The 23,054-nt window shown below is 38.1% G+C and overlaps 1 protein-coding gene across 3 annotated transcripts in view; it reads left to right on the top strand.

Annotated features, from left to right (window-relative positions):
- NFIB (nuclear factor I B) overlaps nucleotides 1-23,054 on the top strand; it is a 210,435-nt gene that overhangs the window by 156,721 nt on the left and 30,660 nt on the right. For 2 of the 3 annotated variants that reach the window (XM_045020587.1, XM_045020588.1), the window contains 3 exons: nucleotides 5,231-5,362; nucleotides 8,735-8,919; nucleotides 22,758-22,923. In XM_045020587.1, coding sequence (XP_044876522.1) covers nucleotides 5,231-5,362; nucleotides 8,735-8,919; nucleotides 22,758-22,923 — 483 coding nt within the window. The remainder of the gene's footprint in view (nucleotides 1-5,230; nucleotides 5,363-8,734; nucleotides 8,920-22,757; nucleotides 22,924-23,054) is intronic. The other variant, XM_045020589.1, reaches the window with a different exon arrangement.

The following is a 23,054-nucleotide window of genomic DNA, read 5'->3' on the forward strand; positions in this document are numbered from 1 at the left end:
TCTGAAAATCAGGCTTGTAGTCATTTCACCCAACCTATAAAAAAGCTGGGAGCCTGATTCTGCTCTCTTACGCTGGTGTAAATCAGAAGTAATTCCACTGAACTCAATGGGTGTGATTCTTCATTGACTTACACTTTTTGTAGCCATTTACAGCTGTGCAAAGTGGATGTGAAACACGACCATTCTGATCTGGTAAGATTTTACACCCATTTTGCAGAGGTGTACTTGACTCAAGGTGCAAGCAGTGGAGACTCAGGTCCAATGGAGTGTAGAAGGGATGCATTCTGAGATCACAATCCGACACTAGCAGTATCTCCTGCAAATGTCCCTTCCCCGTAATCAACAGGGGGAGGAATCTTGAATGGGCTGCAAGGATTGTAAGATGGTGCCTGGAAAATAGGGTGGTGTGTGTGTGTGTGTGTGTGTGTGTGTGTGTGTGTGTGTGTGTGTGGTGGTGATGTGGATGGGGAAATGTGAAGGTGCTCATGTGGCAAGATTGGGGGATGGGGCTGCCCACACTCCTTCAGGTTTGCTGTCTTTCCACGTCTGGGAGTCGGAGACTGAGCTAGCTGGTTGGCTCCTATGCACCCCCGTCCTCTGTATTTAAACTCTCCTGAGATTTTCAAAAGTCCCTGGCTCCTGCTAGCTGCATGAAGTTTGCTGTTTTTTAAAATAACGCTATTGAGTTCATATCTTTCACTGTAAAGTACACAAACAATAATATGAAGATGTTCTTATCTGGATTTCTCAAGACAATGCTAAAACTGAGTTCTAAACGTTTCTAACAGGTTGCTGTCCACAGGAGTGTACCTTGCAAAGAAAGATTAGCTAAATTAAGCTATGATATAAAGATATGAATAAGAAGTGTTAGAGAATAAATTAGATTAAATAGATTTAATGTTATTTATTCTCTATTTCTACTTAGTCATCTCTTCACACTTCTGCACCACCAGCATTATAGAAAAGTTAACATCTTGCTGAGCTGTATCTGAAAACTGAGCAAGTGTCCAAAGCAGACAGATGGATGTTTGAACTTGCCCCGGATCACCAGTTGACTCCAGCAAAGTTCTATTAACAGGTGGCTCGCCGATTGGTGTGCCATGTGACATTTATCCGGGGAGCTAGTTGGATGACAGGCTGCTTCAGATTGAGAGAGGGGGTCTTTGCTTTGATGAGGAAATTGCTGAAACTCATGTCTCATTAGTGTTTCCTAAGGTTCTTTGGAAGTGAACAACAGTTTAATTAAAGGCTGACGTAAACACGTTTCTGCACACTTTCCCTGCAGCATTTTATCACATTAGTATTGATCAAAATTGTTGCCTTGGGCTGACTTGAACAGATATACATCTGGAGCACCATTTGTGCAAGCTGCTGATGAGCAGGTTGCATACGCTGGACTTCACAGCAACGCTCTTCTCCCTTCCTTTGTACATGGAATTACCTTGTTGGGAGATGACTTGATCTAACTCTTTGAATTTTCATAAGCCTTTATCTCTTTCATGTGATGCTTTAAAATGTATAACATGCTTCAGCCTGGCCATGTATCTACTGTATCTCTGCAATAACATGAAGATATTATGCAAGAATAATTTGAACAGAATGTGAATTCTTAAAAGAATAATCATGTTATGTTAAAATTTTAAGAAAATTCTAAGCGGGACACGGTCATGGGTTATTCTGATTCATGTTGATAGAACATTATGATAAACAGAGTAGCTTGATATAAATTGCTGATTTTGGTACTTTTTTCTCTTCATATGTGCTAAGTATTTTTCAAAGAATCAACACAGTACAAATAAGTCAAACTGAAAAAATGTTATATTTTCATTCTCAAAACTGCAATTTTATTTCAAGCATATGTCATGGAGCATTTGGGAGAAAATACAAATAGGCCTGTTTTTATATTCTCTTTCCATCACTTGGTTACCTAACTGTCTAGCTAAAGCTACAGGAACAAAAGTGTAACTCTTGGTTAACATATATGTTTTAAAAGCAAAACAATATCAGTTATTTTTATTTTGTAAGTGTTGGAGTTATAATTAAAAATTACATGAATTCGTAAGATTGCCTTAGCTAATTCTGCTGCATTTAAAGGCCGTGAACATTTGAAAAAACTAAGGGTAATAAAAAACTGCCCTTCCTAAGCTGTAATGATGTATTTTTTTTTCCAAACTGATAAACCTCCGAAGAAAATGAAACTCATGTGCTCTTAGCAGAGTTAGAAGCCTGTCCTTTTGGTCAAGGAGGAGACCACTGTAGTCTCTCTCTATAACTTATACAAACAGTTTTTGTTCTGGCTCTCCTGTAGGCTGCATCTGTTATTCCATGGTGAATAGACCATGAAAGCTCCATTATGATGTCAGTGCATACAAGGGGAGAACAAGGGGGGAAATGACCATCTGAATTACTTCACAATGCTAAGTACATTGTTTTAACAACGAAGCTGCTACATGTATTTCAGCTATTTGGTCTTCACAGTTGTGAATGCGGTTTATGTCATCTTTCTAAAAGTACTTCACTGTAGTGTCATGTGTGGCAGGCATTTCTGCTTTAAAGTACAGAGTCTGTGTATGGTTGGGTGATGGGAGTTCATATTGCAGCAAAAGATGTACAATATTGACCACCAATAGCCTTCACCTTCATTCAGAGACAATAATCTCTTGTGGTAATAGTCTCATGGTTGTATTCAGTTTTGCTTTGTAATTTATGCTTCTCTATGAATTGAACTACAATTGTTTTAAAGGCAAAACACGAGGTTTTAATATTCACCAATTTCCTTTTCTGTACATTTTCTTTCAAATTAGGGATGCCACTTGGGTGTTAATGGAACCCCTGATTACATTGCACTTCATATAACATTCTTCTTTCAAACAATTTAAATATTTTGGTTAAAAAAAAAAAAGCTTTGGCTTGTTTAATGAAGTAACAGCCACAGACTAAATTAAATCTCTGTTGTATGCCAGAAACTAGATCTGCAGACATTTGCAAAATCTCTCAGCAGAAGTTAGTTCATTCCTTCAAAAGTTCGTTTGTTGAATGCAGTTTTACTTAAGTGAAAGATCTCCCCACCTCCTACTCTGTGAGAGTGATCATCTCCCTCGCCATAGAAGCTTAGCTGCAATATTCAAAATAAAAATCAAATTCAATCCTTTGTATATTTTTGTGATATTATACATATGGTATAATAAACTAATTGTGTTGTCAAAAGAGTCTTATCTAAGTGTTCAGTTATTGATATGTCTTGTGACAGCCAGTAATGGATGCAATGTGTTAGTCAAGGCTGCAGCTATAGGCCATTAGTGCACTTGTCTGTTTTTTCAGACAATAATGTTGGATTGTTTTTGCAGTGGTAGACTACACACTAGTGGAAGAGTCCCAGCCCAAAGCCAAATGTTTGGTTAATTTTGTCCAAAGGCTTTTGTAAAGATGTAACTGCTTTCCCTCTTCTGCAAGTGTCTTAAGAAATGAATAAGCTAGTGCAGTCATTTGATCAAAAAATGAAATAATCCTAAAATCATGAGTGAACGTGCAGGTTTTATTATAGAATTATAAAATCCCTATTCCAGACTCATTCACCACACTAGAAGCAATTTTTTAAAAAAAGTTTATGTAGTTTATTGGATAAATTATATAATCCAGACCTTAACCATTTGTTACTCTTATCCTTGCTATAGGCTATTATAAGTAGAAAAATAAAATGTTTATTGTTATTTCCCTTCAAATGGCACTTTGTTTATTTACATTTCTAAAATGACCACAGGCACCTATGTCATTACTCAGGTGCCTTTAACAATAATATAAATTTATAATAGATCAGTGTAAACAAAACCTACAGCAACTGTCATAATGTATAATAATACTGAATAACCATACAACACAGAAATAAAACAATGTAATCGCTTTCCCTGTATACTCCCCTGGACAAAATTTGCTTCTTCAGCACCCTGCTTAAAAAAGATGAGCCTTGCGCTGTGCTCTGGAGGTCCTCAAATTCAGGCTGTTTTGGACCAAAGCATATTACTAAAATAGGAGACCTCAGAGAGAACATCCTGCTAGCAGCTTCCCCCTTTTATATAAAGGTAGATCCAGCTTCATAGTCTTCACAGATCTCAGCTGTGGTAGAAGTCAGGAAGAGGGAATCAGACTCTCAGGTAGAAAGGTCCTAAGCATATGTCAGTTTTCTAGATCAACACCTTAAACTCCACCCAGATCCTAAAGAACTGTCTGAATAAGCTCAAAGTGAGGCACTCTGTTTTAAAGGGCTGTCCTGCCTTCAACTTGCAAGAGCATTTAAGGTGTAGCACCAAATACAACACAATCCAGTAGTTTAGTCTGAAGGTGACAAAGGCATGAATGAAAATAGCATGGTCTGCATAGAAAAGAAAAGGCAGATGCGTTATGGTCCCAAACCAGTATTTACGAATGAGCTTAACTTTAAGCAAATGAGTAGTGCCATTGAGTTCAAGCTGAATCCATACACCATGGTGATGTATATGCTATAAATATGTGCAATTAATAATTTAAATGGGGGAAAGGATTTAATTTCAGATTGAAGTACAATAATTAATGTTAATTAAGCTTTCAGACAAAATACAGTGTGTTTACTGTTATAGTATCATTTAGAATAGCATTTCTTCATTTTTCACGGCCATTGTGCTATCTCCATATTAAGAGAGATTTTTGTTGGGATGTAAACTCTCAGGGAGAGGAGGGAAGAGCCTACTCGAAAAACAGAAAATCTGAATACTGCTTATGTATCCTGCATTTTTAGGAATGTCACTGTGCTTTTGGAAGGGAAAAGGATGGATTTCTGTGTTAAAAATAGTAAATACTGTAAAATGGATTTTTTGTTGTGATTACTCTAAATTTGATTGCAGATTTCCAGTAAAAATTACAATAAAATTCCCATCAGCTAAGTGGATATGGTGTACTGTAGAATTGCAAAACATCTAGGGAACTGGTGAGGTCATGGATTTCTTTACTTTCTTGCTTGTCTGGTATGAAGAGAATGCAATTTCTGTTCTGCAGGCCAAAGACCAGTGAACTGTTGTTCATGCCTATGCTGGAAATCAATCATTTTAAATCAGTCACAGTGGAGTAGGATAACTGAACAAGGACTTATAAAAGTAGCATAAACATAAATAGTATATGATTTACAAAATGCCATGTTGTGCAGTGGAATAAGAGGCCTCTAGGTTAACATTCCTGTTTTCTTATATTTCCTTTGCAGATATGTCTTCTCCTACAATGAAGAAGCCTGAGAAGCCTTTGTTTAGTCCCACATCTCCTCAGGATTCTTCACCGAGACTGAGCACTTTCCCCCAGCATCACCATCCAGGAATCCCAGGAGTTGCACACAGTGGTGAGGGCATACGAAGGAGGAAGAAAACCCTCCATATTTATCTGGTTTCTGCTCCTTTCCCACCCTGTGATAATGATGCATTTGTTGAAGTCATTGTTACGGACCTACTCCCATGTATATTACAAATGAAAAGGGAATTGAGTATGTTGCTGAGTTTGGGGTATCCTTGGAGGAATCTTCATTAAAGGCAGCTCAGGTAGCCCTTCAGAATGGCATGCAATGGTTAAGCTAAAACCAACCTGTGAATGAAAATATATGTAACCTAAATGAAGGAACTCACAGGACAAAATTTTTTGCTAACTAGCATATTATATTCACATGCCTTAATAGGATTTCATGAAATGCCATACATAATGGAAGCCTCAAAATTAGAAAACAATATTGAACACCTGCATTGAAAAATGAATTAGATACTGATGCCTCTTTTGGGGTAGATAGATAGGTAGATAGAGTGAGCGAGCCACTATCTGTAAAACTTTTTTCACTATATACTTCTGTAGATCCACAGCGGAACTCCCTTTGACCTTAATGTGAGTTGCATGCATGAATTAAGGGGAAACTATGGCCCTTGAGCTGTAACGGCTTGTCAAGTATATAGTGTGGGCATTTCTAGCATGGTTTTTGTAGGACCCTCTATTCTTAACTCACTACTTTAAGTTTTGGCACTGCAGGGTTCTTTCATTGGTGGGTTGTCTAACATTATGTACTATATAATATTCCTTGAACACAATAGGATGAAGTAAGGAGTGTTTAATCAGACTTGAATATTTTTCCTTTTATAGATTTAAAATTCAGTTCTTCTCTCCAAAGTTATTCTTTCATGGTCGTCATCCCCCCCACCACCCATCTCAATGACTTCAAGGTCATATTTATTCAGTTTACAATTGAAGAGACGTTATTTTTTTCTAACATCCAGCCCAGCAAACCCACTCTGGGATCTGAAGTCAATTTCAGCTCTTTCTGATTTGTGGAAGGATTCTATAATCAGAAATTAATTAATAATACTGTATATGATGCATGAGCCAGAAGAGACTCTCTTGTAGCTGAGTTGGTTCTGCAGGCCTAACAAGTGTAAAAAACTAGTAACTTTCTTTTGTTATTAAAGTGAAAGGATATGACTCTGATTCTGGAGTAGATTTCTTGAGAGAGAAGCTGCCATAGTTATTTTTCTGACCATACCCATAGTTTAATCAAAACCTTATTTTTTTTAATATGTAACTTTTAGATTAATATTTTAAGTGACAATATAAAATAACAACCAACATAGCAATTCTGTAAATTTACTACTTACTTTCCAACAGTCTTGATTTGAACAGGACTGTCCCAAATTTCTACTCTCAGTCCCGGAGTCCCTGGGACTGCAGTTTTTTCCTGACACCACAGCGGTGGAAGCTGCTAGCTACAGATACTGCCTCTCAATCAGCTCTCACTTTTGCTGTCCCTCACTGGCTGCTCCATTGCAAACTTGTCTGCATCTCTTATTGTAGCAGAGCCTGCATAGAAGTTGTCAGAGACATTGGCTACCTTATTTGGCCCCATTCCACTTTCAATAGCTTCAATGGGAAATGAAGGAAATGGCCCTGGAGAGAAGAAACAGTGGTGATCAACAGATGGAAAGGGGAGAAGGAAATAGGAGGATACCAGCATAAGGGGAGAGAAGCATTGGAAGAAGAGGAATGGGGGATACACTGGCCTGTGAAGACATCAGATGTTGGAGCAGACCCACCAGCCACTGTTCCCAAGGAGAAAGACAAAAGTCAGGGAGATCTAGGAACTGTTTGGGGGAGACTTGAAAGAGCATAGATCCTCCAGCATTCACATGCAACACTGGTAGTTGTGATTCTCAACTTATTTTGAGAACTGCATCTGGAAGTTCTTTTCAAATGTTGACCCCTTTGCTATCACTCAGACTTAATTGCTTTTATAAATCTCCAGTACACAGAACAGACACACAATCGTTGGTGTGATTGTTTGTGTATAGGATCACTAGGTAGATATCAAACCTCGGTTCTGACTTCAGCTGAGAAATGAAAGATAATTAGAGTTAAGGCTGATAAGCCTAAGCCTAATTTTCAAATTTGGGCATTTAAATAGGACAGTCAAATACCAGATTCGGGCATCCTATGTAGCCAACCCCATTTGAAAATTAGATATGTGTGATGTGCTTTAGGAGTTGTAAGCATCCACAACAACATCCTGCTGCCTTTTTATTATATAGTTCACTTTTATTAATCCCCAGCTCAAAAAGTTTAAAATAAAATGTATTTTTAAAAATTAAAAAGTAAAAGATAGGAGAGGAGAAGTGTAAAGCTAGTGGCAATGCAGTGCTGGTGCTGCTACAGTTTAGAATCAGAATTCATTGTACAGAGAGAGAGAGAGAGACCTTAAGTACCAAGGTTGTAAGCACTTTATAAAATATCTTGGACAGACACACCGGCCTTCCTAACTAAAATATAGGCATAGCTCTTTTCTCCCATTTCCATCATAGTCAGACTTTTCCTTTTAATAAGGCACAAAATAATTGTCCTCTGGATGTGTAATAAAGAGTGGAATGTGATTTTTATATATTGTAATAATGTAACAATCTCCACTTCTGGCTTGACGCCTCGGCAGTAACAGGACATTCTGTACATTCCTTTCGTTGTGAAAACATTGCTGGTAGTTTAGACATTACTTGTAGTCTATAGATAGAGAAGTGTGAGTTTGTGGGGGATGGGAAGAAAGATAATGCAAAGAAAATATGTATAGGATAGATCCTTTTTTGTTTGCCAGAGATATTTTCATTGAGTGGAATGGTTTCCCAGGCCCTGAAGTTGAACATTCATTAGCATTTTCACAATGGTCAGCTAATTATTCAGGGCATTATTGCCTAGTAATTATTGCCCCCATCCCCACATGAGACAGGTACAGTACAATGCAGTGAGGAATCACTGGCTGTCTCTGAGAACTCAGTGACTTTGTTCTTCTTTGTTGGATTGCTGTGGAAAAAAATGTGGGTTTTACTTATTTATTTACGTATTTGTTTGATTCATATAGGCTCTTGAGACGAAGACTTTATAACTGAAATATGTTTCCTGCTGGGAAATCATTGTTGCATTTAAAGAAAAGTTAAATCTAGTGATGATGTAATCCAGAAAAAAACTAAACAAAATGTGGCATATATGGATTTCGAATAACGGCACTTATCCATTCCCTGGGGCACTGCAGGGAAGGGGGAGGGAATGAGAGGTTGGATTTAAGGATATTGTAGATAAGAATATCATGCCAATTCACGACTAACTTTTATTTTCTCTCTGTGATATACAGGTAAAAAGTTATGTAAGAAACAGGAAAAGATACTAAATAATTTCCATTTTATTTTATCTTCTGCAGTCATCTCAACCAGAACTCCACCCCCACCTTCGCCATTGCCATTTCCAGCACAAGCTATTCTCCCTCCTGCCCCGTCTAGCTACTTCTCTCATCCAACGATCAGGTATCCTCCCCATCTGAATCCTCAGGATACTCTGAAGAATTATGTACCTTCTTATGACCCGTCCAGTCCACAGACGAGCCAGGTACTGTAAAAATAAACAATCCGAAAGAATTCCTATGAAGAATGTGTACCCTCTTGAGTGTTTAGCGCTGATCATATCTCACTATTCCAGTTACCATAGCACGCTGGAATATTGAACATAAGCGATTCAGCAAGTATTTCAGTTAAACATGGTTGGATGACGATGGTTGTTTGTTGGAGCAGATTAGTTATATCCACTCACTGTTGCTTTGTGGAGCATAAGAAAGATACTTGTGCTGAACGATCCAGTAGCACAAACAGAACAGAGCCTAATCCCACAGTCCTCTTGCACACAGAACTCTTCTGTGGGAGTTCTGTGTGCAGCAGGGCTGCAGGATTGATAGATAGCTCAAAGGAGTGTGACACTAGGAGAAAAATCACAGTAATTCACACCTCTGATTTAGGTGGTAAAACACAGATGAATTGCTTGCTTCAGGGAGGAGCAAGGAATGTGTTAATGTAAACACCATGCACACAAACTGAACATACAAGTATATTGATAGACAAACTATTAAGATAAACTCTGGCAAGGTAATACTTCCAAGGTTTCATAGATATTTAACAATTCTTTGCACAGACGTGAAAACACTTCAGTAATGAGTGTCACATAGGACCAGAGATTTGTTTTTTCCTTTTGTAAAGAGCATGCAACAGCAGTTGTGCTTTCTGGCAGCTATATTGAATCAAACTTGTTTCTCACATGCAAAGTTAATGTGGTTTTCATTAGAGGAATAATTTGTAAAGGACTTTATGCAAGAGTGTTTTTCACGATGGAATCAGCACATAGCATTAAGATGTGATCTCTGCTATAAGACGAACTGCAATTGAGCCCTGGTCTGTCAATACTTGGAATATTTCCAATGTCAGTGTAATGTAATCTTCACTGCTCGGTCTGGTTTCTGATTTTGCTGCCTTGTCTAGACCCGTGCTCCTGTGAAGACCCGTGTTGAAGCTCACATTATAATATGTTTTGAGAGAGATTCAGGAGCATAGTTTGTCACAACATTGCTGAAATGACAGTGTATCTACTCAAAGCATCCCCCCATGCGCCCAAAAATTTCTTAAAAGACTGACTTTATCAACTGAGATGAACATGAAGAAATTGTTCTGATAAATATGTTTAGCACAATTGATGGAAGAAAGGTCTTTCAGCATGTGTTTCAGGCACTGCAGTGATAGAACTTCGGACTGAATCAAAGTTTGTATATTGAATAACAGATAAGGCTCCTCTCTAGGCTGTTCAAAAGGTCATTCTGGTTATTGGGCTCTACTGGCTAACAGTTGGATCCAGCAGCAGAGTTTTTTCATATTTAAAAAAATATACTGATGTATAAATATGCAACTTACTTTGGAAAGAAAAGTGAAAATAGTGTAATTTTTATTGGTTATAATATTAATGCTATTTAAATCAAACAGTGGAATTGGAGTATGTCAGCTTTAGACTACAAAGTGTTGTCAGTGCATGTATTAAAAGTCTCTCAGTTCCATATAGCATTTTTGCTGAAACTCAGCTGGGAACAGTGCACACAGGACTTGATTTTAATTTGTGTAAAATTTCCATGAATAACAAAGTCTAATTAAAACATCCATTAAAAGTCCTAAACGTTAATTCAGTGTGGAAAATCTTAGAGTTCTATTAGATTTTTTTTCAAACTGATGTCTTAATTAGGCACTATTAAGGGAAAAATTATGCAAATTAAAATCAAGCCCTTAGTGTTATGTATTTCTTTAATTATTCAGTGCTTGTTTTACTTACATTTCAATTTCTTATATATGTTAAAAGGGCAGATTAGGTGATAATCTCTCTAGATTGTTCCATGTTTTGCTTCAGATTATTAAGGTAAAAATGCAGCTTCTAACTTAAGTATCTCACTCTCTTTCTACCACTTTATGAACAGGCTCTCTTGTGGTTCTAATGTTGTGAAGAGTATTGAGCAGAAGGAGCTGTATCAACTCTTTTGCAAGGAGAATCAACTCCCTTTCTAATATCTACAGATATAAATTTAATCTGTTAATTTGAAAGAGAAATTTTACTTTGCTGGTGCTTTCAGACCAGCAGCAAACTGAAAACATTTCCCATTCTTGTCTTGTTGCATGCTAGGGAATAACAGGTCAAATGGCCTTTGATTTATTTCTTTTGTCACCTTTCAAAACCTTTAGATTAGGGGAATGTTTTTCATTTTATCTGATGTTTGATTTAGTTTCTGAGGGGAACGGGTGAAGCAACACTGAATATCATATTCCAATCTTCTACTCCAATGGTTCTTTGCAATTTCTTCTTATTAATTATTATTAGTAGTATCACACTTATATTTATTCTTCAAAACTTCCATCACAGATGTATGGTACACTAGAGAATTTGCATGGCCAACCCAACTTTCACTTGTTCACAACTTTGGGATCTGTCCCCTGTAAAACTGTAAAATAGCAAGAATATTTTTTTCTCGTGAAAAGAAGCAGCCGTCTGTGAAGTTTCAGTGACAAAAGAGAATTGTTCTGATACAATGGCACGCTTTGAGCCAAACCAGTTTTTCTTTTCTAAATAAAACATGAATTTTTATTCAAACAAATTTCATTATTATAAAATGCAAAGCTACATCTGTAGAAATACCACATCAAATTTAATTATACTTTCCCACCTCAAAACATGTTCATTTGGATTTCAAAGGAAGAACTCTGATGATAGTCTTATTTTCAGCTTTAGAAATAGAAAGAATGGATACCCTGACAGCATTTACCTATAATGAACTGTTCCTCCCCAACATCTTTCAGTAATACACTAATTTAGATTGTTACGACAAGCAACTGAGATGCCTTGTACTCCCCACAGCAATTTTGAGATTAATTACATTACTGCTGCACCCATTATAGTGAGACAGTCATGCTATTCAATGGAATATTTTAAGTAAAATTAGTTTAAAGATATAGAGCTCCCATAAGTTTCCACAGGGGAAAGCAGTGGGCAATTTTCTTGACATAATGTTAAATGCTCCAAATTATGTGTGATGAACAGTCAGGAAGTTCAAACAGTCCCTGTAGCTGCTGTGAAAAATGATGCAACAACTGAGGTACCTAAACAAAAGAGAGAGTCCTGGATCTCTCAATATTCAACTCATATGTGCTTTTTATCATCTGCTCTGACTAGAGAGTGGATAAATAAATATGTTGAACATAGAATGAAATCTCCACTAAGCACCCCTGCCTCCAACAGGGGACTTTAAAATATCCCCAAGATTGCCAGTTCTTCTTGACCTTTAGTTAAATATGTGTTTTTACTAAGCAACTGATTTTTTTTTAGCCTTTTTTATATTTGTTTAGGGCACGTATGTACCTTCATGCGTATTCTGAAGGGGTGCTAGTCCCTCCCTATTTAAGGCTGACACTGACATTATAAGATTGATTTTCCACCACTGTATCGTTACAAAAAACAAACCAATCCACCTGTATCTAATCTGCCTGTAGAATGCCTATGTTTGTTCAGGGTGTGGACATTTTGATACCCATTTCCCATTAAGATCAATGAAAAGTGGGCATTCCTATCCTCTAGAGATGGCTTTGAAAATCTCAGCCCATATGTGTGTGTCCACGCTCACAATTTTTTTACCATATTTAAAATGCATTAATAATCCTGAGTGTCATATGATTAAATCAATACAAAGCATTAAAATATATTTCAATATCCAGTTGGGACTGTGCTTGACAGTTCACAAACCAGAACAAAATGATCTGCACAACCCAATAAACCATGCAAGCTACCCCAATAGTCAAGAGCAGGGCCGGCTCCAGGCACCAGCATTCCAAGCTGGTGCTTGGGGCGGCAGTTTTCAAGGGGTGGCAGTCCCTGTTGTTTTGCCCCCAGCAGCACGCCGAATTGCCACCACAGGCGGCGGGGGCAGTCCCTGTGCCCTTAGGGTGGCATGTGCGTTTCCGCGGTGGCGGCAATTCAGCAGCAGCTTCTATATTTAGGTGTCCGCAGCGGCTTCAGCTAAACATAGAAGCTGCTGCCGAATTGCTGCCGCCGCGGAAACACACCTGCCGCCCCAAGGGCACACGGACTGCCCCCGCCGCCCACGGCGGCAATTCAGTGCGCTGCTTGGGGCGGCGAAAACTGTAGAGCCAGTCCTGGTCAAGAGGGAATGATTCCTAAGCTAACACAAAAATAGTAAAGAAGAGGGGTTAACAGATGCAAAAAAAAGAAAAGTGACAACAAAGAAAACAGTCAAGGAGAATCCTTCCAAAGAACATCCTGGCTTCTGTGAGGTACATCCGGGCTTGGGCTGGAGCATGGGATCTCACAAGGGATGGGTCCCAGAGCCCGGATTCCAGCCCAAGCCCAGACATTTACAACTTTATAGCTCCCCAGTCCAAGCCCCATGAGCCAGAATCAGATGACAGGGCCAGCCTTTTGTGTTTTATTGCAGTGTAGACATACCCTTGCAGACTTCTTTTTTTTAGAGAGTTCCACAGCAGAGAACCCTAGAATGAGAAAACCCTGCCCTCATTCTCTTCCAGGCTGAACTAAGGGATCAAGAGATCAAAGCTAAATAGGAATACACGGGGGCGGCTCCAGGCCCCAGCACGGCAAGCGCATGCTTGGGGCGGCATACTGCGGGGGGCGCTCTGCCGGTCGCCGGGAGGGCGGCAGGCAGGGTGCCTTCGGAGCCTGCAGGAGGTCCACCGGAGCCGTGGGACTGGCGACCGGCAGAGTGCCCCCCGCGGCATGACGCCATGCTTGGGGCGGCAAAATGTCTAGAGCCGCCCCTGGGAGTATGGATAGGAAATGACTCTAATAATTAGGGTCCAGATTATGAAGGGTACTACTGACAAGTAGTAAAACCTCATACTATTTTTTGGTAAACTGGCAATCAGTTCAGATCTCAGAGAGTAAGTGTAATTGAACTCCTGTCTTTAGGAGTAAGGATCTGATCCTGTTCCCATTGAAATCAATGACTTACACTTGGATTAAATGAGTCCACGTGAGCTGCTGTTGTCTTGTTGGCTAGAAGTTCCTGGCAGCAGTAAAGGGTGATACTTGTGCTGATTTGCAAATGGATTTATTTAAGTAATGGCTCTGGCTTTGTGTGAAGACAGTGACTTCTGAGCTACTAGAGAAGAGCAGCTTCTGGAAGGTGGTACGGCTGCCTGTTTTCCTATCTTAATTGTTTGGAATATTCTTTCTTTGTTTAATAAAAGATAGACATGTTGTTAAGGAACTCCAGGCGGGTGCTTTGTGATTCTTCAATATATAACTGCCAGCAACTTAGCAGCAAGGATGTTATCTTGTTTGACTCAGATCTTGTTAGTCTCCAGTTGGGCTGGTTAAAGGATTTCCTGTTTGTTCCCCAGAGAACTGGAATAGAATATAGATCAATAAAAGAAAAGTGTGTTCATGTAGGTTTCTTTGGTGTAGCTATGGTCTTTCGTTTACTGATAGCTAAGAATTTTGAATCTTCTTGGCCATTTGAATCAGACTTTCCTTGCACAAGACATTGCTGAAGAGGAAAAAGGTAGTGTAATATTTTTAATTGTATTTGGGAGGTAAATGTAAAATATTTGGCATATCTAAGGTCATCCCCGAAGTCTGGTGATAAACAGTTTAAATATTTTATTTGCAATTTTAAGTTAGTATTTTTTATATCTTTTACTTACGTTTAGTTTATAAAAAGCATGAAATTGTTAGTTTCTTGGATGCACTTATGCCATTTAACCCAACAGATGTATTTTAAACAAAAGCAAAATATATCTTCAAAGAGACTTCCTTTCCCATACATGCAAACACACATCTGACAGCCTTTAAGGCAAAAAACTAAATAGAGATGGATCTTGCTCCGTATCCTAAAAGTCAATGAACTCAGGCTTTGTGTATTCTGGGTTGAGGTGGCCTCATCTAGAATACCTGCAACTAGCTATGTGACATTTAAATCTGGGCATTGTTAGCTCAAGTGGTGCATCTGATCTTAGCTATCACAGCAGTGCATAGGGAGAGAGGTGCTGTCTCAGACAGACAGAATTCAAGCCTTTATAGATCAAATTCAACACCCGAATTGCTCTCAGAAAGTAATAGGGAGGAATGCTGTTGGCCAAGAACTGGTTTAACGAGTTTTCTAAGCTAACTCCAACAAGCAGACAGGCAGCTGCATGCTATACCACCTGAAGCTTCTATGTAAGATTTCCAGGTTAGCTTAATGTAGAATGCATTAATTAATCCATTAGGATAACCACAAAGGCTTGGATGACTGTAGCGAGACCCGTATCTGAGAGAACTGATTATGCATGTATTAGCAGATATAGATGGAATAAGACATTATTGGCACTGATTCAACCTGCAGTTTCAGTAGCAAATGGGGACCCTACACATACTTAATTGTACACCTCTCGAACAAACTGGTAATTTTCTCTTGGGTTTATACCATCCCATGGTCCCGTCAAGATCCTTTTCTGCAGTCCTTTAGCATAATCACTTTCTCATATTTAGTAGAGCACTGAGAAAGCAAAGACACCATACCATCTGAGTCTGATGAAACTGAGACCTCTGGCTGTGTCTTGTAATAATTGGAGATATACCAGTCTCCTAGAACTGGAAGGGACCTTGAAAGGTCATTGAGTCCAGCCCCTGCCTTCACTAGGGGGACCAATTTTTGCCCCAGATCCCTAAGTGGCCCCCTCAAGGATTGAACTCCCAACTCTGGGTTTAGCAGGCCAATGCTCAAACCACTGAGCTATCCCTCCCCCCTTCCAGGTGATGATGGCATTGCAGCCAAATCATCTCACAACCTCCCATTGGGCTCACATATACGTTGAACAGGAGGGGTGACAGAATAGAACATTAGTATGCCCTTATTGAAAAATCCCTAATATTTTGCAAGGTGAGGCCTGTACTATATGTATAAAAGAGGATGTAGAAAAACAGAAGAGCTATTTCCTTTCACTTATAAAATTTTTGGAAGAGGCAGCACCCATCGTGTGTATTCCAGAGCAGACTGTCACAGGCCCATCAACAGAGACTATAAAATAACTCTGAGCTCCTGGATGACTGTGGCCAATATCCAGTTTTTAAGAAAGGATCCTTTTGTACGCACAGCAGAGAAACCTAAGTTTGCAAAACTGAATCTGTCTGAAGTTTATCAGTAAATGAAATTCAACCAAGTCTTGAAAATCTTTCTATTCTAGGGTTTTGTATTGGTGTTCATCACTGTACTGAGCATGACCATTAAAAGGGGTTGTTCCCTTAGAATAAGTTTCCCTGTAGACTGGCTAGTACTCCAGCTATATGTCAAAACATAATGGATCAGTTATGACAGGGATTACATGGATTGCTCAATTATTTGGCTATTACACTTATAAAAGGAGTAATGAGGCAACATATCTGAGACGCCTGATGTTTCTGTTGAAGAGTTTTTGTTTGGAATGCAGGTGAAAAATGAGATATGTATTGTTCTCCAGACTTAATCATTAGCTTGGGTCATATGATGTATATGGAAGGCTGAAAGTCTCTTTCTAAAATACTTAGAAGTGGTTTCCAAAATGCCTATGCCTATGAAGGTCATGGAATTAAGATTTTTTTCTAGCCCTAGTTAATTACTTCAAAAAATTTCTACCAAACTTCTCTTCAGTTATAATTCCAAGAATATAATTGATTTAAAAGGAATTTTACTTGTGTTTAGACTGAAAAGACATTTGGTATCTGGTATCTGTGAGCATAGTTTGCACATTCATCCCAAATTAGACCTGCTGTTAGGGCGTGATGTCTGACTGACAGGTACAGGCGTGGCCATATCTTGTAAACTGAATGTGGGATTGAAAGGCCAATCACTTTTGCTTCCAGAAACTGAGATAAAGCAGGTCTTCAGTGTTATTAAATGTTGGATTCAATGTTATTAAATTTGGATTTGGGAAATTCTATGAGATTCTGTGTGAAAGGAGGTTGACATTGATTACAGACTATTAGTTTCTGTGTAAAATTCCTGCACGGAAAATCAGGATGTTACAGGTACATTCTGATTTTAGAAGGTCTTGGGATATAGCCATAACCTTCATAAATACAAATTTAAATTTCTATTTAGATTTGGGTGTGGAACTAGGGAAAAATACATATTTAAATAGTACCAGTAATCAGATATTTGAGATTTGGCAAATCTGAGTTTACAGTTAGCAATTGCCATATTAGGTAGGCTGTGATTTACTCCAGTGACATCGGGTACAAGTCATAGGAACTCTGTTTTATTATCCCAACTGATATTTGCAATGTATTTTTACTTGTAAAATATTAAATAATTAGAATCTCCTTTTGGGATAATTTTCTACTACTGCAAAAGAGGTGGTATTGGAACCTGGAAATGACCCTGTCTTTTAAGAACAAACAAAACAAAATTGTGGATCTATTGAATGATGTCGCACAAATATTTTGAATGCTCTTCGGCTCAAATCTTATGCAGTTCAAATAAATAAGTTCACAGTAACAGTGGGCTTTCAATATGGTGATACCAAAAATCTTGTAAACCACATTTTTGGTAGAACCGAAAGAGTCAAAATAAAAACAGTTTGCACAAACTTTTTTTTCTTTTTTTTTCTTTTTTCTTTTCTTTTCTTTTTTTTTTTAGTGGCCAAATATTGATCAGGCTATAGAGTTGGCGACTGTATAGAGTGATCTGTGTCAAAAGACCCTAAATACAGTGGCCTCTGTCCCCTGCCATCTCAGTGGGCTTAAAACTCATGGCAGAGAATTTATAACAGCCTCCAGAGAAGGAAAAGCAAATGTTCCTGATAAGAGCAATAGAAACTCAAGGTGGCCAGAAGTAATAGACACAGGTTAGACTAGGCTGTTTGAAGCAGGTAAGCACCTGATCATACAGGTTTTATTTATACCATTCTTCTTTAATAAGCCAATGTCTTTCTGTGATAGCTGCCAACTTGTGCTCCAGGACCTAAACTTTCATTTAAAATGTTACCAATGTTGCAATTGCAAAGATAACCTTAAAAATGTGAAGTCAGTGTAAAATAATTCAGTGATTTCAGTATGCGTCTGCAGATAGGCTGAAACAATAGCTTTCAGAGCACTATGAACTGAGAGCACTGAGACCTGTTTATCTTAAGATGTTAACACTGAAGCCTAATTATGACAATTTAAACATCAGCTTTGTTAATTTTTTTCGCTGCTGATCACAGCATGAAAGGAAAAATAGGGGTGATAATAAATAGCATCATATTTTGACATCAGAAGTGGGTGGGTTCTTAGGTTGCAGACAGAACTTGTGAGACTACACTCACTTTTTTCCCTATTGGACCCTGGTAGTAGATTTCAGTAGTAATACCTCTAGCAAAAACAATGAAGTTTAAAAAAAATTGTTTACCCCATACAGATTTCCATGAGGCATTGGCCACTGTCGGTAGACAGGATACTGGGCTGGATGGACCTTTGGTCTGACCCAATATGGCCGTTCTTATGTTCTTAATGGTCAGATGGTGGTCCATAATTCATACCTGAAAATTTTCAGATATTATTGAAGAATGGTATAAATAAGACCTATTTGATCAGGTGCTTACCCGCAACTAAGATTAGACTAAAATTTAAATAAGTAAAAGAAGAGATTAAGCACTCAGGTTGGTACTGAGCCATCATGTAGCAATTTTTTTTATCTTTGTTGCCAAATAACAACACTCTAAACCCTAGCTAAGTAATCTTTGCAATGCCAGTTTTAAACCATATTTTCTGATTTACAACCTCTGATAGCAAAGTATAAGATAAACAAGTAGAAAAATGTGAAAGCAGAACATTTTTGAAGCACCAAGAAAACAAGTATTGGCGATTACAGGAATGAGAGAGTAGAAAGAAGAATGAATGTAATTTAAAAGTGCTTGTGTCAATGGTATATATTTTGATTGTAAATAATAACATTATTAAGAGACATGTAAATCAGTTATTATTGCTTGTAAATGAAATGTTATCAGAGTCTTAAATATTGGAAACACCATCTGAGTGAAACGTGGAAAAAAAAACTTTTTTATCTTTCCCTAATTTTGGAGGCTTTGTTTCCTCTATTGGACAATACAGAGCTTCAGCCTGCATTGCACTGGGCCTGCATCAGCTTCTATGTACAAAACAGATGCTATTACGGGCAATATTTGCAACTTGAGAAATTTATAAACAAAAATAGAAAGTTACTTAGGATTGTTAGGGTTAAATGCCAGCTCCAGTGAAGTCAGTGGCAAATCTCCAATTGACTTCAGTGGGCATGTCTGCCTGCTGCCTGTGACGGCGAGTCTCAGAGCCCTGGTCGACTTGGGCTCACAAGTTTTGAGCTATGGTGCTAAAAATAGCTAAGTAGACGTTCAGGCTTTGGCTGGAGTTCAGGCTCTGAAGCCCACCCCCCTCCACTGTCAACCTAGGCTCTAATACTCACTGGTGGGGGCTGCTGCTAACTGTGTAGATATGCCCTCCGAGGCCAGGATTTCACTCTTAATTGGCTGGTGGGTGAGGGATGTGTGCTGTGTTAATGTTGTGTGTGTCATCTAGGTAAATTATTGCTTATTGGAGAATAAATATTAAATATGTGCTTTGCACATTGTTTAATTCGGCAAAGAAAGGGTTCGTTTTCTTGGACCATCTGCGCAAGGACTAAGCTGAAGTCCATGTGAGCTGTTGCATTCCTGTTGACCAGAATCACTAGGGAACAGTAAAAGGTGATACATTGTTGCACATTGTGCTGGACTCCAGCTGTGTCCATTTAATTAAGTTGAGTCTGGTTTTGGATGCAGGGCTGCTATGGAAGATGATGACACTTGCTGTTTTAATCCATAAATTCCTGGGAACATTTTTTTTTAATACCAAAAGTGAAGCACTTTTAGTAGGCAATTGAAACAGTTTCTTTTTGCTTCTTCAATACATAATAGAAACCAATTCCTAAAAGGTAACTCTGCCCCCCACAGATCCCTGACTCCATCCAATAGCCACTAAAAAGAACTCACACCACACTAATCCTGTCCATCAGACCATCTGCACCATCCACACATTACTGAGTACGGTATTTAACCTCTTTCACCAACTTTTTCAAAGAAAAAAAAGAAAAACCAAATTCAAAATAATGGACAATGTGTGATTATAAGAATTTTCGGTCTGCGGGGATGAGCTTATTTTACCACCTGGCTGTGGTTTTATGAGTTATGACTGATCATGCATACCTCATGCATACTTCATGAAAATGTTACATGTATCACACATTGCCCAATGGCATATATTACTTCTATATATACTACATATGTGGTGGTGTATCAGTGTGGCAACTGTAGATAAATTGTATTTATCAAACACCTATCACTGTTTCACTTGCACTCTGCCCACCAATCTATTTCTCCAAACTGTGGAACAGCTTCTAACATCCTCTATATTTTAAAAAGAAAAATAAAAGAGAGCAGCAGCCAGATATTTTTTTTCTTTTCCCCACAAATATGGATTTTCCCATCAAAATTACACTATTCAGGCCTCAACTGTTTTAAGGTCGGCTATATTGCAATCTACTGGAGCTAAAAATAGCTCCTAAATACCTACTTTCCAGTGGGTTACAGTACATGATTCTTGGGAGATCAGAGTATTTAGGACCTTAAAGCATTATAGATGGGAAAGCTATTTTAGGTATTTTGTAGAGGTTTCTGAAATTCTTTTAGTTACAGTTTTCCTTTATCTCCAAGGCCAGTACTTTTGGATTTATATTAATTAAGACACCTGATTTTACAGGCCAAGGGATATTTCAATAGTCCCCATAAAAATAAAACTAACTAAAATATTGCTAAAGTGGGGGTCAGGGAGTTGGTAAAATATATGGCATATGCAGAATGTGTGGTGGTGTGGTGTGATATAAAGGTTTGATTGGTACTGGTGGAAAGACCTGCATAACTTATTAATGGGTTCACCATTTATAAGTAATCTGGCTATCTAATCAGATGGTGATTAAATTTTTATACCACATCATTATGTATTCAATGTGTATCATCTTGTATATATTAATGTGATGACTCTTTTTCCTTTAAAGTTCATATCACCAGGGTTGAACAGATTTGAAGGGGAAAAAAGACCTATGCAGTTGTAGAAAGTTTGATACAATAGAGAAAACATATGGAATACTAACAATGTGTTTTCAGTACAGAAGAACCTTTCATCCTTGTGAACTGTTACTGCCTTCTTAATTTGAAACTGTTTTTAGACCTGAGATTAGCAGTATATATCATTGTCTATTTTCTCATCAGTAAAGGCCCACACATCACAATAGAAGAATAAATCCTATAGTAGCTGGATCTTATAGAACTGTATGTCAGATCATCCTTTATTTCATAGCCTTGCAATATCCAAGTACAATATGGTCATGGTTAGGAAAGAGAGAATTTAAATTTGCTTCCTTTAGTGGAGTAATTGATCAGCCGCTTGTCATTAATGTAACATTTTTCCTGTTGCTTTTCATCATAGAAACATCGAATTTAGAGATAGAAATAACCTACTAGATCAACTAATGAACTTTCCTGTCAATGCAGAATTGGTCTCTATTTGTACATATTTGTCCAGTCAATATTTACTATTTTTTATTTAGTCACTCTAGTTTTAAAAGTCGAAAAGGAAAAGGCCCCCATCATTTCCCTTGGGACACTGTTCCACAGCTAATAGATCATACTGTCAGGAAGTTTTTCCTGATTTTTTTTTTAACATTTCCTCTTTCTTTATTTCCTTCCATTACCTCCCAGATTATACTTCCAAATAATTTCTCCTCATCATCTGTGTTTACATCCTGCACATATTTGTAGTTGTCATGACAACCAATAATTATTGCCTAGCTAAGCTAATCATATTTACCTCTTTTAACCTTTCCTTGTAAATCAGTCTATTCAGTTCCTTTAATAACCTATGTTTCTCTCTAATTTGTCAATATCTTTATGATAATAAATTGCCCAGAAATTTAGGCATTATATTTGTTAGGTACTTTAAGAGCCCTTTAACATTCACAGAAAAAATCAAGTTTCAGGATAAATGTTACCAGCTGATGGTTTGGGTTTCTTATTATTTACTAGAACAGTTTTCTGGTCACTTAGAATATTTAGGCCAAATTTCGCTCTTGGATAAATGAGCACATCGCTCAAAGAATGTTGTCAAAGTTGGGTAGATGTGTATGCTGAAGGTAGAATTTGGCCCCGATTGTGTCATAGGTCTAAATTCAGACTACCTCTTGTACATCCTGTACATCAGTCCATGAAAAGTGTTGATTTGGCTCATTATATTCCTGAAATGTACAGAATTCACATTTTTCAATCCTGTGTGAAAGGGACACATTCTGATGGGCCTGGGGCCAAATGGCAACGTCTACACATTTTAGTGCCTCCTTCTCTGGCCCCCTTATGCAGCCTTCCCTGCTTTTACTAGTCAGACTTCAGGCATGTGCAGAAAGCAAACAGCTGGGCGCTTGTTCTGCGTACATTTCTAAGCAAGGTAGAATACTGGCCCCTGCTAACGCAGCTTTTGCAGTGTTAATATGTGTTTTTGTTATATGCTTTAGGCTCTATGCTTAATCCTACTATGTGAGCAGCACTATTATAATAAAAAAAATACTTTGATGAAAATCATACCAAGAACAAAATAAAACTGATCAGAAGGTTACTGTGAATCGAATGTATGGGGCCTATTGTGTTGTCTGCTAAATATACTATATATAGATATATTAGTTTATAACAATTACATAACCTGGCACATAGATAACTGTGGTGATGGGCATTCTACAAAACCCTACAGGACATTGGTAGGTTTGTTTTTAAACACAATGTGTATATTTCACAAGGCATTGTTTTGGTTTTGTTTTGTAGCCTAACAGCAGTGGTCAAGTAGTAGGGAAAGTGCCTGGTCATTTTACTCCAGTTTTGGCACCCTCTCCCCATCACAGTGCGGTGAGACCTGTGACTCTGACCATGACAGATACTAAACCCATCACTACATCCACTGAAGGTGAGGCATCTTCACCTACAGCAACCAGTAAGTATTTCTCTAGGAAACAAAAAATGTCCATCGGAGGTTCGATATGATTTTAAATTAAGGCCAAAAAAGGTGCCTTTTCCTACTATTTGACCAGGTGGATGCTCATAATTTATCCTGAGAGCAAACAT

The sequence above is a fragment of the Mauremys mutica genome, chromosome 6 (genome assembly GCF_020497125.1).
Source record: "Mauremys mutica isolate MM-2020 ecotype Southern chromosome 6, ASM2049712v1, whole genome shotgun sequence".
Taxonomy (NCBI): domain Eukaryota; kingdom Metazoa; phylum Chordata; order Testudines; family Geoemydidae; genus Mauremys; species Mauremys mutica.